We start from the raw sequence: 16,333 nt of genomic DNA on the forward strand, positions 1-16,333 counted from the left end.
TAGGTAATACTGAGTTGTTAGAAAGATGCTGGTGCTGAAGATTGCGGACCCCAAAGAGCAAATGTTCCCAACTGCTGTCAGTCATTCGTTGAGGGAAGTAAACTACTTAAACCCTCAACAACCGTTTAATGTAAATGGCCTTTGAAAGAGCTTTACATTAATTACACGACCTTAAGCTGTTTATAAAGAAGAATATAAGCCTGTATTTTGTGATAATTGCAGCTCTGAAGTAGCTCTAGTTAAAATTTCCTAAGAAATTAATTTAGTGGCACTGCCATAGTATTGTTTCCTTGGCAGGTTCTCCAAAATCTATGGACAAAATTCCTGTAGTATTAGCATGCTAAATGTTCGTGTACTACTAAGAGGCTACTCTAACATCCTGACAGTAGAATGCTAAATGTTAGCATAGTACTCCAACAGACTACTGTAACATATGAACAGTAGTATTAGTATAATGAATGTTAGCATAATAAACCACCAGACTACTGTAACATGCTAAACATAGTATTAGCATGGTAAATGTTAGCAGATGTTTCTAACAGGCTACTATAACTTGCTAACAATATTAATAACATTGAATGTGAGAATAATAGTCTGATGAGGCTATTGTAATATTTTAACCTTAGTATTAGCATGCTAATGTTAGCATATTACTTTGACAGCTATCTGTAAGACAATAACATTCATATTAGCTTGAGAAATGTTGGCATATTACTCTAACAGGCTAATGTACCATGCTAGTAGCATTATTAGCATGATAAATGCTGGCATACTACTCTAACAGGCTAATGTAACATACTGGTAGCATTATTAGCTTGGTAAATGTTGGCATACTACTCTAACAGGCTAAAATAGCATGCTAACAATAGTATTAGTATTAAAAATGTTTACATGCTATTCTCACAAGTTCTCCTTTACTGCCATAACAATGCAAATGTGTATTGTATTAGCATGCTGAACGTTTGCATATTAATCTGACAGGCTACTGTAACATGCTATCAGTGATGTTAGCAGGATAAATGTTTGCATATTACTCTAATAGGCTAAAGTCACATGATAACAATAATATTAACACAATAAAATTTGAAAGATTAGAAAAACTAGGCTAAATTTAAATGTTAGGATGGGTCTGACTCGCTTCTGAATGACATAAAATAACATTACTGTGTCAATACTCAAATATACTAAGGTGGTGTAATTATTTAATGTCCTCTAAATTTTATGAGCATGTTTTGCTGAAGCAGGTGGTGTTGCTTCTAATGGTAGCCCCAATACTCTTACTTTTGGGATGTTTATTTAGGAACAGCACAACTAATCTCACACCCTTTTTTCATATCTTGCTTTCATGCTAACCTGTTGCTTTGTGGTAGTTGAGCATAAGGCCTCATACACCAGAAGATAGCTTTTCATCTTAATATTTTCTGAGAATTTCAACAATATAAAATGACAGATTTTGCATCGTTAATGAAATTGTCAGACCACACCTGGCCATCAACTTCTGCGCATGTCAGGGTTTGCTAGTTAAGGTGGAAATGCTTAAGTGACTCTGACCTGTGTTTTTCCGGTGCTGTTCTGACTGTTGTCGTCTCTTTTGTCGCACATTGTGTTGCTTTCCCCAAGGATGGTCGCTTTCAGAAGACTTTATCGCAGTTTCTCCCGCCTGGCAAAAGCTGCAGCACAAAAACAGTACAAGAAATATGACAAATGGTGCATCATAGGAGGTGGCGTAATGACGGACAACAAGGTATGACAACAGAGAAGTTGTTAGCATTGGCCTTTGCCTTGGAATATTTAGATTTTAACTCGGTAGTTGCACCACTTTCAAAGTATTTTTTAAGTGACAATAAAAAGTGTGCTGTAGGCAAAGTAAGGCCATTTTACTTTCTTGCTAGGCTAAACATATACTCCACATTGAATGCACCAACAGATTTAGATCGCTATATTTGCAAAGGTGTACACTGTAAGTACTTGTTTTTCTAAATTAGATTTAATAGAGCCTTTAAATAGTCCAGGGGAAGAGGTTGATTTATAATGTTCCATAGCACAATACCTTAAATAAATATCTAATAATTATCAGAGCAGATATGCTGTCCTCGTTGCTAAAAAAAACAACAACCAAAAAACAGAAAATTGTCTAGACCATATTTGTAATTTTCAACTACAGCAACTTAAAATGCAACAATAAGATGTGGTAAAATTGTATGGGAAGCATCCATGCTCATAATAATGTCTGCAAATATCCTGCTGTTAGACTGTGAAACTACAAAAAAATCTTTGCACTGAAGCACTCAATGTCACAGAAAAACATTTTGACTTTGGTGAGCAGTTTAGATATTAACAAACAGTGAACAGGCTTTAATGCATAAACTGAATGTCTGTTTTAAAGCATATTCTTACATCTGTAAACAACAACAAAACATTAAAAGTTAGCTCCAGGGCTTTTCATTAAACAATTAAACATTCGGGGCAATAGTCTCAGATGCCTGGGCCTAATTACACCACTGTATGACAATGACACTTTGAGTGTGCATGTTTGCTTCATAGACTCTTTTATAGAACGTCTATAGCCTGCTTGCAATTTACTTTGGAATCCACTTACATTCATCTATTTGCTGTAGCAGTGGAGTTATACTCGTATAACGTTGAGCTAATATCTGCAAAGCTTCATGACAATTAGCTCACAAGACTTGTCTTTGTAAATTTCCCTTCAACAGTGTGAAGTCAGATGGTGAATTTGTGTTGTGCAGAAAATGTAGAATTTGTAGTTTAACAAATAACATCATATTTATGGCTGCCGTGTGTTGCAGACATAGTATAGAGAATACCTTTGACTTTGTGTGGTTCACTTTCAAACCTAAATCGGCTTTATTGTGTTTTAAAAAAGCAGCAAACTATGCCACATGCTAAAAATGAAACTTCTTAAATGCAGTAACTGCAAAGCTACTGTCTATGTTGTGTAACTTTTAAAAGCTGCATTAAGTAAGTGCTACAGCGACTGTACATCAAAAACAGAATGAGTGCGACTGTCTTCGTCTGTGTCCCCACATCACAGTGTTTCTCAAGACGTAGGCTGAGAACGGTTTGATCATAGTAACCATACTTCCTCTTTTGTGGCTTGTTGCTATGGCGAGACTTCCCCCTCCAGGCAGGAAGACCCAAGTGATGAGTTTTTGAGTGTGTGTGAGAGAAGTGTGCATCAAGTTTGGGTGGAGCACTCTGCCGTGTCCCTTGACAGTGTGCACATCGCACAAGACTTCAGTTTTTAATCCGTTGTTTCGGCCACCATGGCAAAGAACTGCAATGCTTTAGGGATTCCTGTTGGCCACATGGTGAGTTGGCACCACTTTTGTTAGGTTTGATTTGGTTCTGCAGTGGTCTTGTGGGTCCAGTGGTTTGGTTATGCTCTGCGATGTATGATACAAGAGGCTTTGTCAGCTCTTACATCCTGGAAGTTCAAGACTGTGAGCAGATTCAGAAGGGATAATTTGGAGTTGAGTGTGTCAAATACCTGTAAGTTTGAACCTGAAAGCCTTTCCTGTATTTCAGACTGTTACAGTCTTTCGGTCACTTTTTTAACTGGACTGATACTGTTGAGCTGACATCCAGTCCAGAGTATCAAGAGTGCGGGGAGCAGTTGTCTTGCGTTGGCTCGTATTGTCCGCCTCCACTCTGCGACAGTGCCAGGACCAATCGGGCTGTGTGGTTACAGTTGGTTGCTACTGAAAACAGGCCGGGCCTTCCTGAGCCAGAGGCAGAAAGCAAGCCATGCCTGTTGGCAATTCTGTCATGTGTGGGCTGAGCTGGCTTTAGTTAACTCAGTGTGAGATCATTATGTGTCTTGAAATGGGTCTGCGCTGCAAGAGGTGTGAAAGTATATCTATAGATGTATTTTGTATATTGAAGCCAAGAGGTCCAGGAAGTTGCGTATCTTCACAAAGGCTCTCTGTGCTTTGCATTTTGTGTGGATTGAAATATGGAAATCTCTTTCCTTGCGTACAGTGTGTTTGTGTATCAGTCTCTTTGAAAACGATTTTCAGAAAATTGTGGAGAATGGGAGGTGCGCAAGTAAGAACGTGATGAATCAGCTGTTTTCATCACAGTTTTTAGAAATTGTGCATGAAATGTTTGTGACTTCTCCTGTTGACTTCCTGCTGTCTTGACTCAAGCCTGGGACGTCTATTTGTAGACACCAGCTTGTGTTGTTGGAACCAGAGCTTGCACAGAAGAGCAAAGAATTGAAGAGCTGGAGTCTCAGAGGAGCTCACACCTGCAGAAACAACCAACCCAGTTCAGCCTTATATGGTCAAAGCTCAACAACTGCCAAGAGCTGTTATCAAGAACAGAGTTACAATGTCACTCTCACTATATGCACTCAGAATCACACGTCTTCTCACTCACTAGCAATTTGCTAACAGAAAAATGGAAACCTTGTGACTACATTTCTGTTTTTTGACTGCCTTTTTCTATGTAGTAGATGGGTTTTGGTCCCATTTACTAGTTTTACTGTGTGCACTGCCAAATTGTCTCGCAAGACTTTGAATTTGAGCATGTTTTTGTGTCAGATTTGTGGATACTGAGACAAAAAAAGTTCTGTAATGCCCCAGAGTTGGCTCAGTCACTTTTAATACAGGTTATGCTGGACTTTGTGAAAACCTTGATTTAAACTCTCTCTTCTGGCATTGATTAAACCAACAAAAACATATTCCTGTTAATCAAAATTGCACATTTAGCAGCTGTTTTCGTGAAATTAGTCCCTTAGTGCCTTAAAATGGATACAATATACTCTAACTCTACACCTCTTTTTGAATGTATCAATCTATAAAGTTCCTCTATTTACTCCTCCCGTGCTCAATGCAGCTCAAGCACACCAGCTCACCAGTATTTCTGTTTGAATACTGTAAAACTACTCTATGCTACAAAATAGGAAATTGTAATTTAGGAGTAATTTGTTCATACATTTTTGAACTAGGAACCAATTCTAAACAAGAATAATGATTCAGAAAGTCCCATCCTGCAAGAAGAAAGGACTGGTTGCTTAAGTCTGTTACATAAGAATCCCTGCAAGTCTGAATCTGTGTTTTTGAGACTGTCAGTACATCAGCACACTGCGGTGTTGAAATACTCAGCTATGGCGTTGTCTGCTTACTCCTCTCACATGTCTTCCAGCTTATAAAAGCACCATATGGACATGTTACCAAATTCTTATTTTATTTCAAGATTAGAGTTAAGCAAGAAAAACTTTGCCACAAACAAAACCAAATTAGCTTGCTTACCCATCAGACAGCTAGTGAAGATATTTAATGAGGTTTGATGACTTAATTGTACAGTAGTTTTCTTAAACTTAGATTTACCTAAGTGGCAGTGAGAGTGTGAGTGGCCGTTAATTGGGACAATATTTATTGTATTATCCTTGCACTGTATACGTAGGACAAATCTGCAAAGACAGAAACACACCCACTTTCACACCTCTGGGCAATTTTAGATTTTGAACTTGCATGTCTGTGGACTGTGGGAGGAAACCAGAGCCCCCAGAGGAAACCTAGATAGAAGAGCATATAAACTACAGACGCGTGTTCATGGATTAAAACCAAGAACTTTTGGGTTTTCATCCAATCCTTTCCACTTTAAGCAACACATCCATAAAGTTGATTCTTGAGCAGTAGTGTTTCTGTGTGTGCTTTCTTGGATTAATATCTAGTTATCTTGATACCTGGGTCATATGCAAACACAGTTGTCAGTGTGGGTTTGTGTGTAAATGGTTTGCTGAATTCAGTGAATTACTGCAGCAGTGCATGTATTGAAACAGAAAGAACTTCTACAAGATGTCACTTTTGAGAGATCAGAAACTTGAATGAGAGCTGTTGTCATGGTAGAGCAACCACTTCCTGTGAAAACAGCCTTAGCTAATTGCACTACAGTGTTACAGAGAAAGAGAGAAAAAAGCAAAAAAAAAAAAACCCAACAAGCAGCTGTTGCTCACATTTCCCTTCCTAAATGGCTGTGTGCTGGTGTATTTGTATGGTTTGGAGCACACAGTGTAGCTGTTGCAGTAATTCTGAAATGTATTGAAAATCTCAACATTTTTATCTGAAATCCAACAAACTGAACTTATGTTTGTTTTATTTACTTTTGACTGTGTGAACTGGTATTAGTTCTGATGCAATTATTCTTTGTTTTTATGGTTTTCTGGGTCAGTCAAGTGATTGTTTAATTTTTCAACTGCCACAGAAATGTATATTAATACCATAGACAACAGGTCTGTGACACCCTCAGTGAAGAGTATTCTATTTTATCAAGTGTTCTTGCACGTTTCATTTGGTTTTGGTTTTCTTGCTGTAAAGTATTTCTCTCTGTGTTCACAGAGCCAGGCAGTGTCAGATGGAGGTGAGCATGAACAGACAACTTGCATGCTGCCTATTCTGTACATTACTACAGTCTGAACGTGTCTGTGCATGAAAATATCTGATTCAGTGTCATTCTTTGTCATGCTTTTTGGTGCTGATAAATGGGTGTGTTTGTGTCTGGGTGTGTTGTAGAGTTGAACATGTCTGCACGGGGCTGTGGAGGCAGCAGCTCCAGCCTTCCAGGTACTCCAGGCGGAGAGTCTGGCCCTGCCAACAGTGTGCTGAGCTGGGCTGTCTCCTTTGAGAAGCTGTTGGAGGACCCTTGTGGGGTCCGTTACTTTACGGTAGTGTAATTTTGTAGTTTTCAACAACCTCAGGAATTTTCAAGTCCTGACGTTTTATACTTCCTGTCCTCCCGCTAAGCGGCATGTTCATAGTGTGTTTGTCTACAGGCGTTCTTGAGATCTGAGGTGAGTGCAGAGAACATTTTATTCTGGCAAGCTTGTGAGAAGTTCAAAAGGATTCCAGCCAACTCCTTGGATGAGGTATGATGGCACTTTTCTACCTCCATACATTTTTTATACTGTTGTGTTTATGTGGATGTGGAAGGTTTACTGCAGTACACAGCAATATCTGAAGTTGTTTTACTGAGTTACCAAGCTTTAAGTAATATGAAGCAGCAATGTTCAAACTTTCCTGTTGAATTCTGTGAAGTTTTGATATTTGTATCAGTTGTTTAAATAAAAGTGCCACCTGGGATGCTTCAATAGCAAACACTAACTTTTAATCTATTTTGTACCTCCCTGGAGAAATATTGTTCATTTATTGAATTCTGTTGTTAATGGAACAAGTTAAGGGTATCAAATGACTGAATTGACGTTTATCCACACAGCAGTGTAGTTTCTGTGGTTGCTAAGCTGTCTCTGAAGTGAATTGCCCTTTTGCAACTTGTATGACTCACAGTACAGATGCTTGAATTAATTCATGCAACATTTAAAAAGGAGGGACAAGTCAGTTAACAGCTTTACACACACTAAGTGCTGTCTTAGATTGGCATTAGGAGCTAAATGTTCAGATGAAATCCATCCATCCATCCATCCATCCATCCATCCATCCATTCATTCATTCATTATCTATACACCGCTTAATCCTCACTAGGGTCGCGGTGGGGGGCTGGAGTCTATCCCAGCTGACTCAGGCGAAGGCAGGGGACACCCTAGACAGGTCGCCAGTCTGTCGCAGGGCTACATATATAGACAAACAAGCACTCACACATTCACACCTACGGGCAATTTAGAGTAATCAATTAGCCTCAGCATATTTTTGGACTGTGGGAGGAAGCCGGAGTACCCGGAGAGAACCCACGCATGCACAGGGAGAACATGCAAACTCCATGCAGAAAGATCCCGGGAAAGCCGGGACGCGAACCAGGGAACTTCTCGCTGCAAGGCGAAAGTGCTAACCACTACGCCACTGTGCAGCCCCAGATGAAATCCAAAGGGAAATTAATTTCTAGTATCACTGAGTGTTTCTGTTCTTGCTGATGTCTCAACAGCTTCTAAACAATAATTAGGAAACAACATTTAGGTCATATCTAATTTTCAGGATGATTCAGTCTAATGTAGCTGCTGTTGTTCCCAGCTGAAAGCATCAGCTTGCTCCATCTACAACACGTATCTGTCTGACAATGCTCCCTACTCCGTCAACATCGATGATACAGCCAAGACAGAGGAAAAGGTTCTGGAACAGCCCACACCTGACATGTTCAACAAAGCTCAAGCACAGGTCTGTAGATAGTCCACGCTCCAATTTCAGCTCAATAATACAGTGATTTATTTTTTCTGCTACAGATTAATTGTATGCTTCACTCTCTCTGCTTTATGTCAGATATTTAAGCTGATGAAGATGGACAGCTACAGGCGTTTTGTGCGCTCTCCTCTCTACCAGAACTGTACCTTGGCAAGTGTAGAAGGCAAACTTCTACCTCAGATCTCTACAGAGCCTGTCCGCATGGGATCCTGGGAGGACGTGGGCACCAGAAGCCCCTTAAGTGACAAGAAGGTAGATAAGATGAGAGTGGGGAAAGGAAATGCATACAATCTTTGTCTGACTTTCACAACAATGGCATTTATTTCATATCTGTCTCTAACAGAACAAGAAGTTAAACTCCAACAGCTTGCCAGGTGGTAAAAGTGCCTCAGAGAAACAGCGACAGAAAAGAGGATCTTGGGGAGGTAGAAACTCCCAAATTGCAGCTTTTGTGCTTTTTGCTAAGCCTTCCTGTACTTTTTTCAAGTTTCTTCCTTTTCTCCTATTTTATATGTTATTTTTCTTGGATTCAATAACAATAGATGCATCCAACATTCATGGTTCAGGCCCCCAGAAAGAGTCCCATATGTCAGTCAAGTCAACCAGCAGTGTGGAGCTTGGCTCCATCTACAGGCAGATAGAGGTCAGTACATTTGTGACAAAACATTTGTAGCTGCCTAGGCTTATGGGAAATCAACGTTAATTTCAAACTTTTACGATTGAAGGCACACGCGAATGATAAAATGTGGTCCTCAAGGTGACAAATTGGTCCTAAAGTGAATTTTTTATGTATACATTTCACCTTTTAGTCCTTTGACTCTCGTCTCAATCTGTGATGTAGAATGGCGGAGCGAGTCCTCGCACCCCTGAACAGGCTGGTGGATTTGGGAGTCGTATTGGTGTGGAAGGGGGTTACTGCTGTGTCTTCCTGCCCGATGGCAGTGCCTCTCTGGCCCCCACACCTAATGGGCAACCTATCAAAGACATGCTGGCCAGCCTGTGTGAGAAGAGAGGCTTCCCACTGAAAGACGTCATCATTTACCTTCAAGGCAAGGACAAGGTGAGCACTCCTGCTCTGTCTGCAGCACAAGCTGCAGCTCTAAATCAAGCTGTTGAAATGTGCCTGCTGTGCCACACTGAAAAGTTGTTTTGCACCAGGGAGTGTGAGAGATGACTGCCCTCTTCCTGTCCTAACTTCCTCCTAGTACCTCATCTCACACAATCTTTATTTATAAACTATAATATAAAGTATTCTCTGTTGATGCTGACATCTGTAAAAATCACTTCAGGTCTTTCTATCTGATACACAATTACTTTCTCTACAGCAACCCTTATCGCTGGACCAGGACTGCTCAGTATTGAGAGATCAGCAGGTTTCTCTGGAGCTCAGAGTGATGTTTGCGTGAGTCAACTAAGTCACTTCCTTCTCTTTTTCTGTCTTTGTCACCCTAACAGGCTTTTCACACCTACATCTCCACTACACCATATCGCTTCTCACCATGTTAGAGGGAAGTCCTTTTGCTAAGAATGACACAAATCTTTTGGGCATAAATAATTTCAGTCATCATTTGTATTTAATATCTTATTAAATAAGTTGCCACATTAATTCAGATATGGACATCCTGTAAAGATATCATTAGTTGGCAGGTTTCTTTGTGACTCCAGGCTTTGCATGACAGTAACTCTATAGTGCTGTTCCACTGCATTTGATTCAGTTTGATTCAGTGTGTGAGGGACGTTATTGAAATACAAATGTTTCAGGCTGGAGATTGCCTTCACTGGTAAGACGGTGGGTATCATGGTGAAGTCTAGTAAGACACTGCAGGACGCCCTTTCTGCGGTGATGCAGAAGCACCATCTCAAGCCGCAAGAGGCCGTGATCACCATGGTGAGTGTCTGTTACGTATGAATGGGATCATATTATGTTCCCTGTGCTTGAGGAGTTACCCATGTACGTCAATGATTAAGAAATATATTTCTCCAGATTTGAAAGGGATGACTGTTTACTTCAGTTTAATCATACCACCAATGGATTTTGAGTTAATTTTTGAAACATGGAAATGTCTATTGAAAATACTGTAGATGGAAACAGAATGACATACAGTATACAGCTACGGTATCACTTACATCTAAAATGATTAAGAATTGAATCACCTATAAATAACTGCTTTATATCTGAGTTGAACAGGAGTGTTTCCTCTCATGATCAATCAAAAAAACTTTAGAGAGACTACAACATGTTGCAACAAATGTGAATACATCTGTTATCACTGATACACAAGTTACAAAACCTATGATCTCTAAGACAAAACTAAGTCTGATTTTTAAATACCATAGCTGCATGAACTGGGAACGCCAGACCTTTCTCAGTTTTTGATCTATTGACTGTGTCTATCTGCATTATGGCTCTGCATGGAAAACTAGACTGAAAAACATCTGATTGTATGACAACACAATGTCAAAAAAATGATATGGGGCGATTGGTGTACTAATAAAAAAAAAATGGAAACAGAAAAAAGTGGAAGCCATAATCAGGAGGTGTAGAATTAGCCACAGTACCACTAATCAGAGCTGCTGTCTTCAGAAATGAAGCCACTGGCAGTGCGCTACTTGGGAAATCTAGCTCTGAAAAACAAGTGCTGCAGACTCGTGCTGTAGGACAGGAGTTATAAGTGGAAATATGAATTATTGTGACAGCTCAGACAGTGTGTGAAGTATATTACATAACATCAGCATCTATGGCAAGCAACACCCTTGGTTACTCAATGGCACAAAACTACTAGAAAAAACTTGAAAAGGAGCCTGATGAATATTAAGAGTACATTGTTTGGTATGAGCCTTGCCAGGACTACCACAGTGGATGCATAATCCTGTAAGTGGAGCACAGAGATGGGAGTGTAATGATTTGGGGTGCAATGACCACAAAAGGTGTTGGGGAGTTTGCAGTTTATAGATGGCACAATAAATATCTGTAAATATACCAAAATAGCATCTGATAAGATGACAGCCAGTCTTCAGAGGCTTGACATAAGAGGAATATTCCAGCACGATAATGATCCAAAGCACTCTGGCAAAATCACAAATGAATTTCTAAATAAGAAAAAAGTGAAAGGTATGACCTGGGCACGCATTGCTCCTGACTTGAATTCAATACAGTAGCTTTGGGGTATTTTAAAGAGAAAAGATGAGCTATACAACTCCTTCAGCAAAGAACAACTAAAAAAATGCCTCACAAGAATGACAGAACGTCTATCTAGAAATGTATATAATACTGGGTGTCCTCCACGCCAAGGAGGATTGAGCCTGCTATGAAAACTAAAAGCAAACACATGAAGTACTGGAAAAATAGGACTCGAATACCAGTTATCAAAGGTGTACTGACCTTCCCACTTCTTACTGTGGGACCTGTATTTTTAATATACTAAATCTAAATTGCTAGCTTTTAATTTTACAGAAGAACAAATACCCTACTGTTCACCTGGGAATAATGCAGTTAACTTTATGTTGGTGAAGCTGTCAACATCTAACTTTAATAATTTTGTCTTTATGTGGAGTATATTAACATTACTGATCACCTCTTATTTTCAAAACAGCATACTAGATATCTCTGACATTTTAAAATATACTACTTTTAAAGGAACTCTGTTCATCTGTTTTTCCTTCTTACAGCAGACATTGCTAGGCAACAGTAACGCGTCAGTTTGCATTTTAGTATTTATAAAAAAATTGTAATTTTAATGCCATTACTGAAAGTTGAATATGTTACACTACTTTGTCACTGGAATAAGTAATGAGATTACAAGATCTTAGTAGTGCATTAATGTGTGTTTTATCTGATTTATGTGAGCGTCATCTTCTGTGGGGTCTTGATCTTTCACCCCACAACACTGTACAACTGATTGTGTGTCTGCACGTGTCCAACTGGAATTCTTATTTCTTCGTTTTTATTTTAGGTTGGAAGTGACGAGCCTGTGAACATGAACAGCATCGTGTTCAGGCTGGCCAATAAGACGATACGACTTGACAGGACCAAAGGTTAATATACGTGACCTTTATAAAAAGCCAATGATTTTCTTTAAATGCTTACCACATTTAAACTAATACACAGCTCCCCATAAGGCGCAAACAGCCAGAGGATGAACAGAAACTCACTTAGCTGTTGAGTAACTTCAGTCAATGTTCAGTCAAATCAGATAAGGCCCATTTTAGCTCTCTGTCAGCTGTTAGTCGATTATGTGGGGCTTTGTGTTCTCTTCAGCTGCCTTAGCCTCCTTATTCAGGTAATTGTTTCTTAATGGGTCCTGGTAAGTGTTCTGCATTTCATGGCTGCCATTCCCTTTTAGCTGGCGGGGAGAAAGTCTTTTCACTGTCCACTTCACTGTCCCGGTCTTTGCTGTCTGCATGCTTCTCTTTCCCTACTCTGATTTCTTTGTATGTGATTCTCTCTCTGTCTCTTCACTCTTTTCTGTGGGGTTGAAATGTCGGAGTCCATTTGGTTTGTTGAGTGCTGTGTCGCTTTCAGTTCACCCACTTCATATCCCAACTGCTGAGAGACCAGAAAGAACTTCACTTTGGATCAGTGCTCTCCAGCTCAGCTCCACTCACTGCATTTAGGAAGAGCAAAGTAGATTTGATTAGAGTGGTTGTATCCCAGGAGGACCAGTTTAATTCTTGTCCAGTATTTTTTATCTGGCTGATGTCAGTGTTTAACACGATGGGGAAGTTAAAGGTTTGTAGCATCATCAGCAACTCACAGGCTACTTTTCTACTCCTGGTAGAAGTACTGATTTGTGTCTCTGGATACAGGTAAAGACCAGGCCAACATTTCCAGAGGCAGTGGTTCCTCTGTAGCTTCGCAGGTGAGACCACATTGATAGAAACATTGCTTCTGCAAGTCATACATATATTTGTGTACAATGAAGTGATTGGCGCAGTTTTTTGGAATAATGAATTAAGAGTTAAAAAGTTTTGAGAGGAAAGGGCTACAAAGTTTGATGTTAAGTTTTTATTTGAAAACCTAGACTATGAACAGTGTTGGATGCTACACTGGTCTTCAGTCTTCACTATATTTGTATTTAATTTGAAATTATCAGAAGCAGGTCTGCATGTTGCCTTTTTTGCTTTATTTATTTTCAAGCTAATGTATGCCATCAATGAAATGTGCCGCATTGCATTATGAAGTTGTGAGCAGAAAGTAATTAATCTAACTATACTTTTGATAATTCTTTTTTGTCCCATTTTGGGATTTTTGAGTGCACTTCACAGAACATAGCATTTACAGGCAGGATTTGAACTCTTACATAAAATGGCTGACGGCAAATGTAGTGCACTTTATAGCCAGTGATTCTGAACACAGGCCGATGCCTCTGGACATCACCAAATTCCAGATTACAAAGCATCAACATTGCAGGTGAATGTTTTATATTTGAGCGAAATGTGTTAAAATGTGAGTTTCTGTATTGATAATGCTGAACTCTGTTTTGCTCCTATAGGCAGGAGCGGGTAGAGCAGGTCTGGAGACTCGATCATCGCAGACGGACAGAGCCAAGAATCAGCTTAGGCCCGGTAGGAACCGCGATATGGACGGTAGGACACCTCAGCAGTATGTAGTGTGGTTGGGTGACACATCAATACTGTAAGATCATTTGACAACCATCATAGCTTGTTTCATGTCATAACAAAAGAAAATCAACAGAAAGATTAATGTGAAAGTATAGTTTAGTCAGTGTGAAGTGCCCAGATTTGAACAGAAATAGACTGCAGAGGAATTGGACAGTGTGTTGCAATTCTTTATGTTATATTTCCCATTTGTTTGCAAAATAATCTCACCACAAGGTTCATTTAGAAGCTGTTTTGGAGCTTTTAAGACATCACGCAGCCTTTCTCAGGGGATGCAATTACAAAAACAATTTCCAGGAAATATTCTACAGGACCAGATACGTCACAGTTGTGTCATATAATTGTATGATAGAAGATTTCATTTACATTTCCCAAACTGATCTCATGAGGACTAAACTACTTTTAATGACACATTTTATGACATGTTTTATGATGTGATCTGCTATTGAAACTTTATTGATCAGTGTTGCCCGCATACTATCAGCTGCACAATGCGAATACATTAGATCAAAATTATATTATTTTTTATTTGTTTATGCGACAGGACACCCACAGTTGACATATTTTCTGTGCTTCAGGTCTTCTGGACATGCTATCGAGGGCTCAGTGCTCCAGGGTTGATGACCAGCGAGGCCTTCTGACCAAAGAGCAGCTGGAGGTTCCTTCATTCCTGCAGCTTCCCTCAGATCAAGAACAGGAGACGGACGAGCCCAGTACAAGCAGCTCCTCCACTGCTGACCCCAAGGTGGAATCGGAGGAGAAGATATCATCTACTTCAAGTTCAGGTGGAGCTGTGAAGGAAACCCCTGATATTAATGAACCAGAATCCAAAGACTTGAGGGAAACCACTGTTTGAAAGAGGTGTTTGTGGGATGGACTACAATAAACATCTCACAACAAAGATGGAAACTTATTACTAATTGACAAGCACTTTTTTTTATAACAGTTTATGAATAAGCTCTGAGACAGCAGTGTGCTACCATCTCTACTGCTGATATTTGATCTTTTAAGGCAATATGTAAAGAAGAAAGATCATTGCAAACATTTATAGTGTCATTTCAGAACACTACAGATCCCTATGAAAATGTTTGCTATGAATTGTACAAAGAATTTTAGGTCAACATTTCAACCTAAAACGTGTTTTAAATATTGTTTAACAAGTGTTTTTTCCTGGTGTTTAATGCTGTACAGTTGGATTTACTGTTCACATCGCTTTTGTTTTTCACAATCTAACTTTGTGTTGATGTTTTTCTTTTAACTCTAACCCAAAAAATGTACCTGCTCAGAAACTGTGACCATCCAGAAGGGGTTTTGAAAGTGTTTTGCACAATTAAGTTTTCTTAATTTCAACCCAGATTGTTAGTATTTTGTATAAACAAGTTTTTAATATTTTAAATTACTGTCTTGCATTTGTGTGTTTTCTTGCTATTTTGAAATGTGTGTTTGGTTTGCTGTGATTGCACCTTGCAAAGTTCTGGTCAAGTCCTGCTTTTTTGTCACCTCAGACTATATCTCAGGGTTCAGAGAATTAAATAGCAATGTGATATTACAGGGAGTGAGACAGTTGCTGTGATAATTACATATATGCCACAGGTTGTATCTAAAGAATTAAAGGGAAGAAATGAAGAAATGTGATCTTTCTTTCTGCGTTTTTTGTCTGGGAAGAGATGTCAAGATTCAGCTTTTAGTCCTCAGTAGGATTTTTTTTTTTGGGATGAATCACTGAGTGTCAGTTCCTGGCTTGACAAATGCTAAGTGATTTGGTTTTGTAGTGCAGCGAGACCCTCACAACCACAGTGGTCGGTGTGTGTGACTCATGCAGGGGAAAAAAAATCTGATCTGTCTGTGTACCGACTGTAACCAGCTTTGATTACATTATTCATCCATTCCATTCTTGTGTGATTTGGTGTATTCTGGTAAACGCCCTCTTACGTGCTGTAATGTGATGTCATTTTTACTGGGTGACGGTGATCATTGCAGTGCTATGATTGGCTCTCAGGATGTGTTCGTAGCCAATGACCTGCCTTATCTGTTTCCACACTTGTTGCTAGAAGGTGATTTCCACTTTATGAGCCTTGGAGGCTTAAGTATTTGGCTATTCTATGTGTTACAAAACAACTTGGATGAGTCACATATGGTGTCATCTAAACAGATGATGTCATGCATATTTCACAATGCCTAGCAGTATGCAGGTCGAACAGTGTCTAATTTACTCATCCTGCCTGCATCAGTATGCTGTAATTGTGATTTGTAACTGAAGTAATTGACCTGACCAGAGCTATGTTTGTAAGCATTAATGTGCCTCGTATGATACCTGTTTGTCACACCCACAGCTTCCCACTGCCAGACTGGACACATTAACATACAGCGCAATGAGTGGCACACCTGGCGTTGTGTGTGTGCGTCTCCATCCATGCGTGAGTGGTGTGTCGGCGGAGCTATGAATGGGCAGAGAGGGGTGTTCTCTCACAGACACCATAGCAGCAGTGAGATGAGGAGTGCCATCTACTCCACTGCACGTCTGCTGCACTGAGAGAAGAAGAAAAAGAAGCAAGAAGGGG

General features: G+C 39.6%; 1 protein-coding gene across 5 annotated transcripts; it reads left to right on the plus strand.

Moving 5' to 3' along the window:
* Positions 1 to 1,550: 1,550 nt before the first annotated feature.
* On the plus strand, positions 1,551 to 15,407 carry rgs14b (regulator of G protein signaling 14b). Of its 5 annotated transcripts, none has more exons than XM_035948802.2 (16): positions 1,551 to 1,744; positions 6,363 to 6,384; positions 6,537 to 6,688; positions 6,797 to 6,889; positions 7,986 to 8,129; positions 8,232 to 8,405; positions 8,497 to 8,578; positions 8,696 to 8,796; positions 8,995 to 9,213; positions 9,479 to 9,555; positions 9,915 to 10,041; positions 12,107 to 12,188; positions 12,960 to 13,012; positions 13,510 to 13,563; positions 13,646 to 13,718; positions 14,351 to 15,407. In XM_035948802.2, exons 1-16 carry the CDS (start codon positions 1,622 to 1,624, stop codon positions 14,626 to 14,628), a joined length of 1,854 nt encoding a protein of 617 aa, XP_035804695.2. In that variant the 5' UTR covers positions 1,551 to 1,621; the 3' UTR covers positions 14,629 to 15,407. The 5 variants fall into 5 exon arrangements, with proteins under 5 accessions (XP_035804695.2, XP_035804694.2, XP_023127458.2 ...); XM_035948801.2 differs by having other exon boundaries at positions 1,552 to 1,744; positions 13,646 to 13,739; XM_035948803.2 differs by lacking the exon at positions 1,551 to 1,744 and adding an exon at positions 3,194 to 3,329 and having other exon boundaries at positions 13,646 to 13,739.
* The last annotated feature ends 926 nt before the right edge of the window (positions 15,408 to 16,333 follow it).

This window comes from Amphiprion ocellaris, chromosome 13, assembly GCF_022539595.1.
Source record: "Amphiprion ocellaris isolate individual 3 ecotype Okinawa chromosome 13, ASM2253959v1, whole genome shotgun sequence".
NCBI lineage: Eukaryota > Metazoa > Chordata > Actinopteri > Pomacentridae > Amphiprion > Amphiprion ocellaris.

Excerpts from the sequence above, each read along its gene's own strand:
- rgs14b (XM_035948801.2), top strand. The coding sequence starts at position 1,622 with ATGGTCGCTTTCAGAAGACTTTATCGCAGTTTCTCCCGCCTGGCAAAA. Across the intron at positions 6,689-6,796 it reads GTGGGGTCCGTTACTTTACG|GCGTTCTTGAGATCTGAGGT; the intron begins GTAGTGTAATTT and ends GTTTGTCTACAG. Across the intron at positions 6,890-7,985 it reads CAGCCAACTCCTTGGATGAG|CTGAAAGCATCAGCTTGCTC; the intron begins GTATGATGGCAC and ends TGTTGTTCCCAG.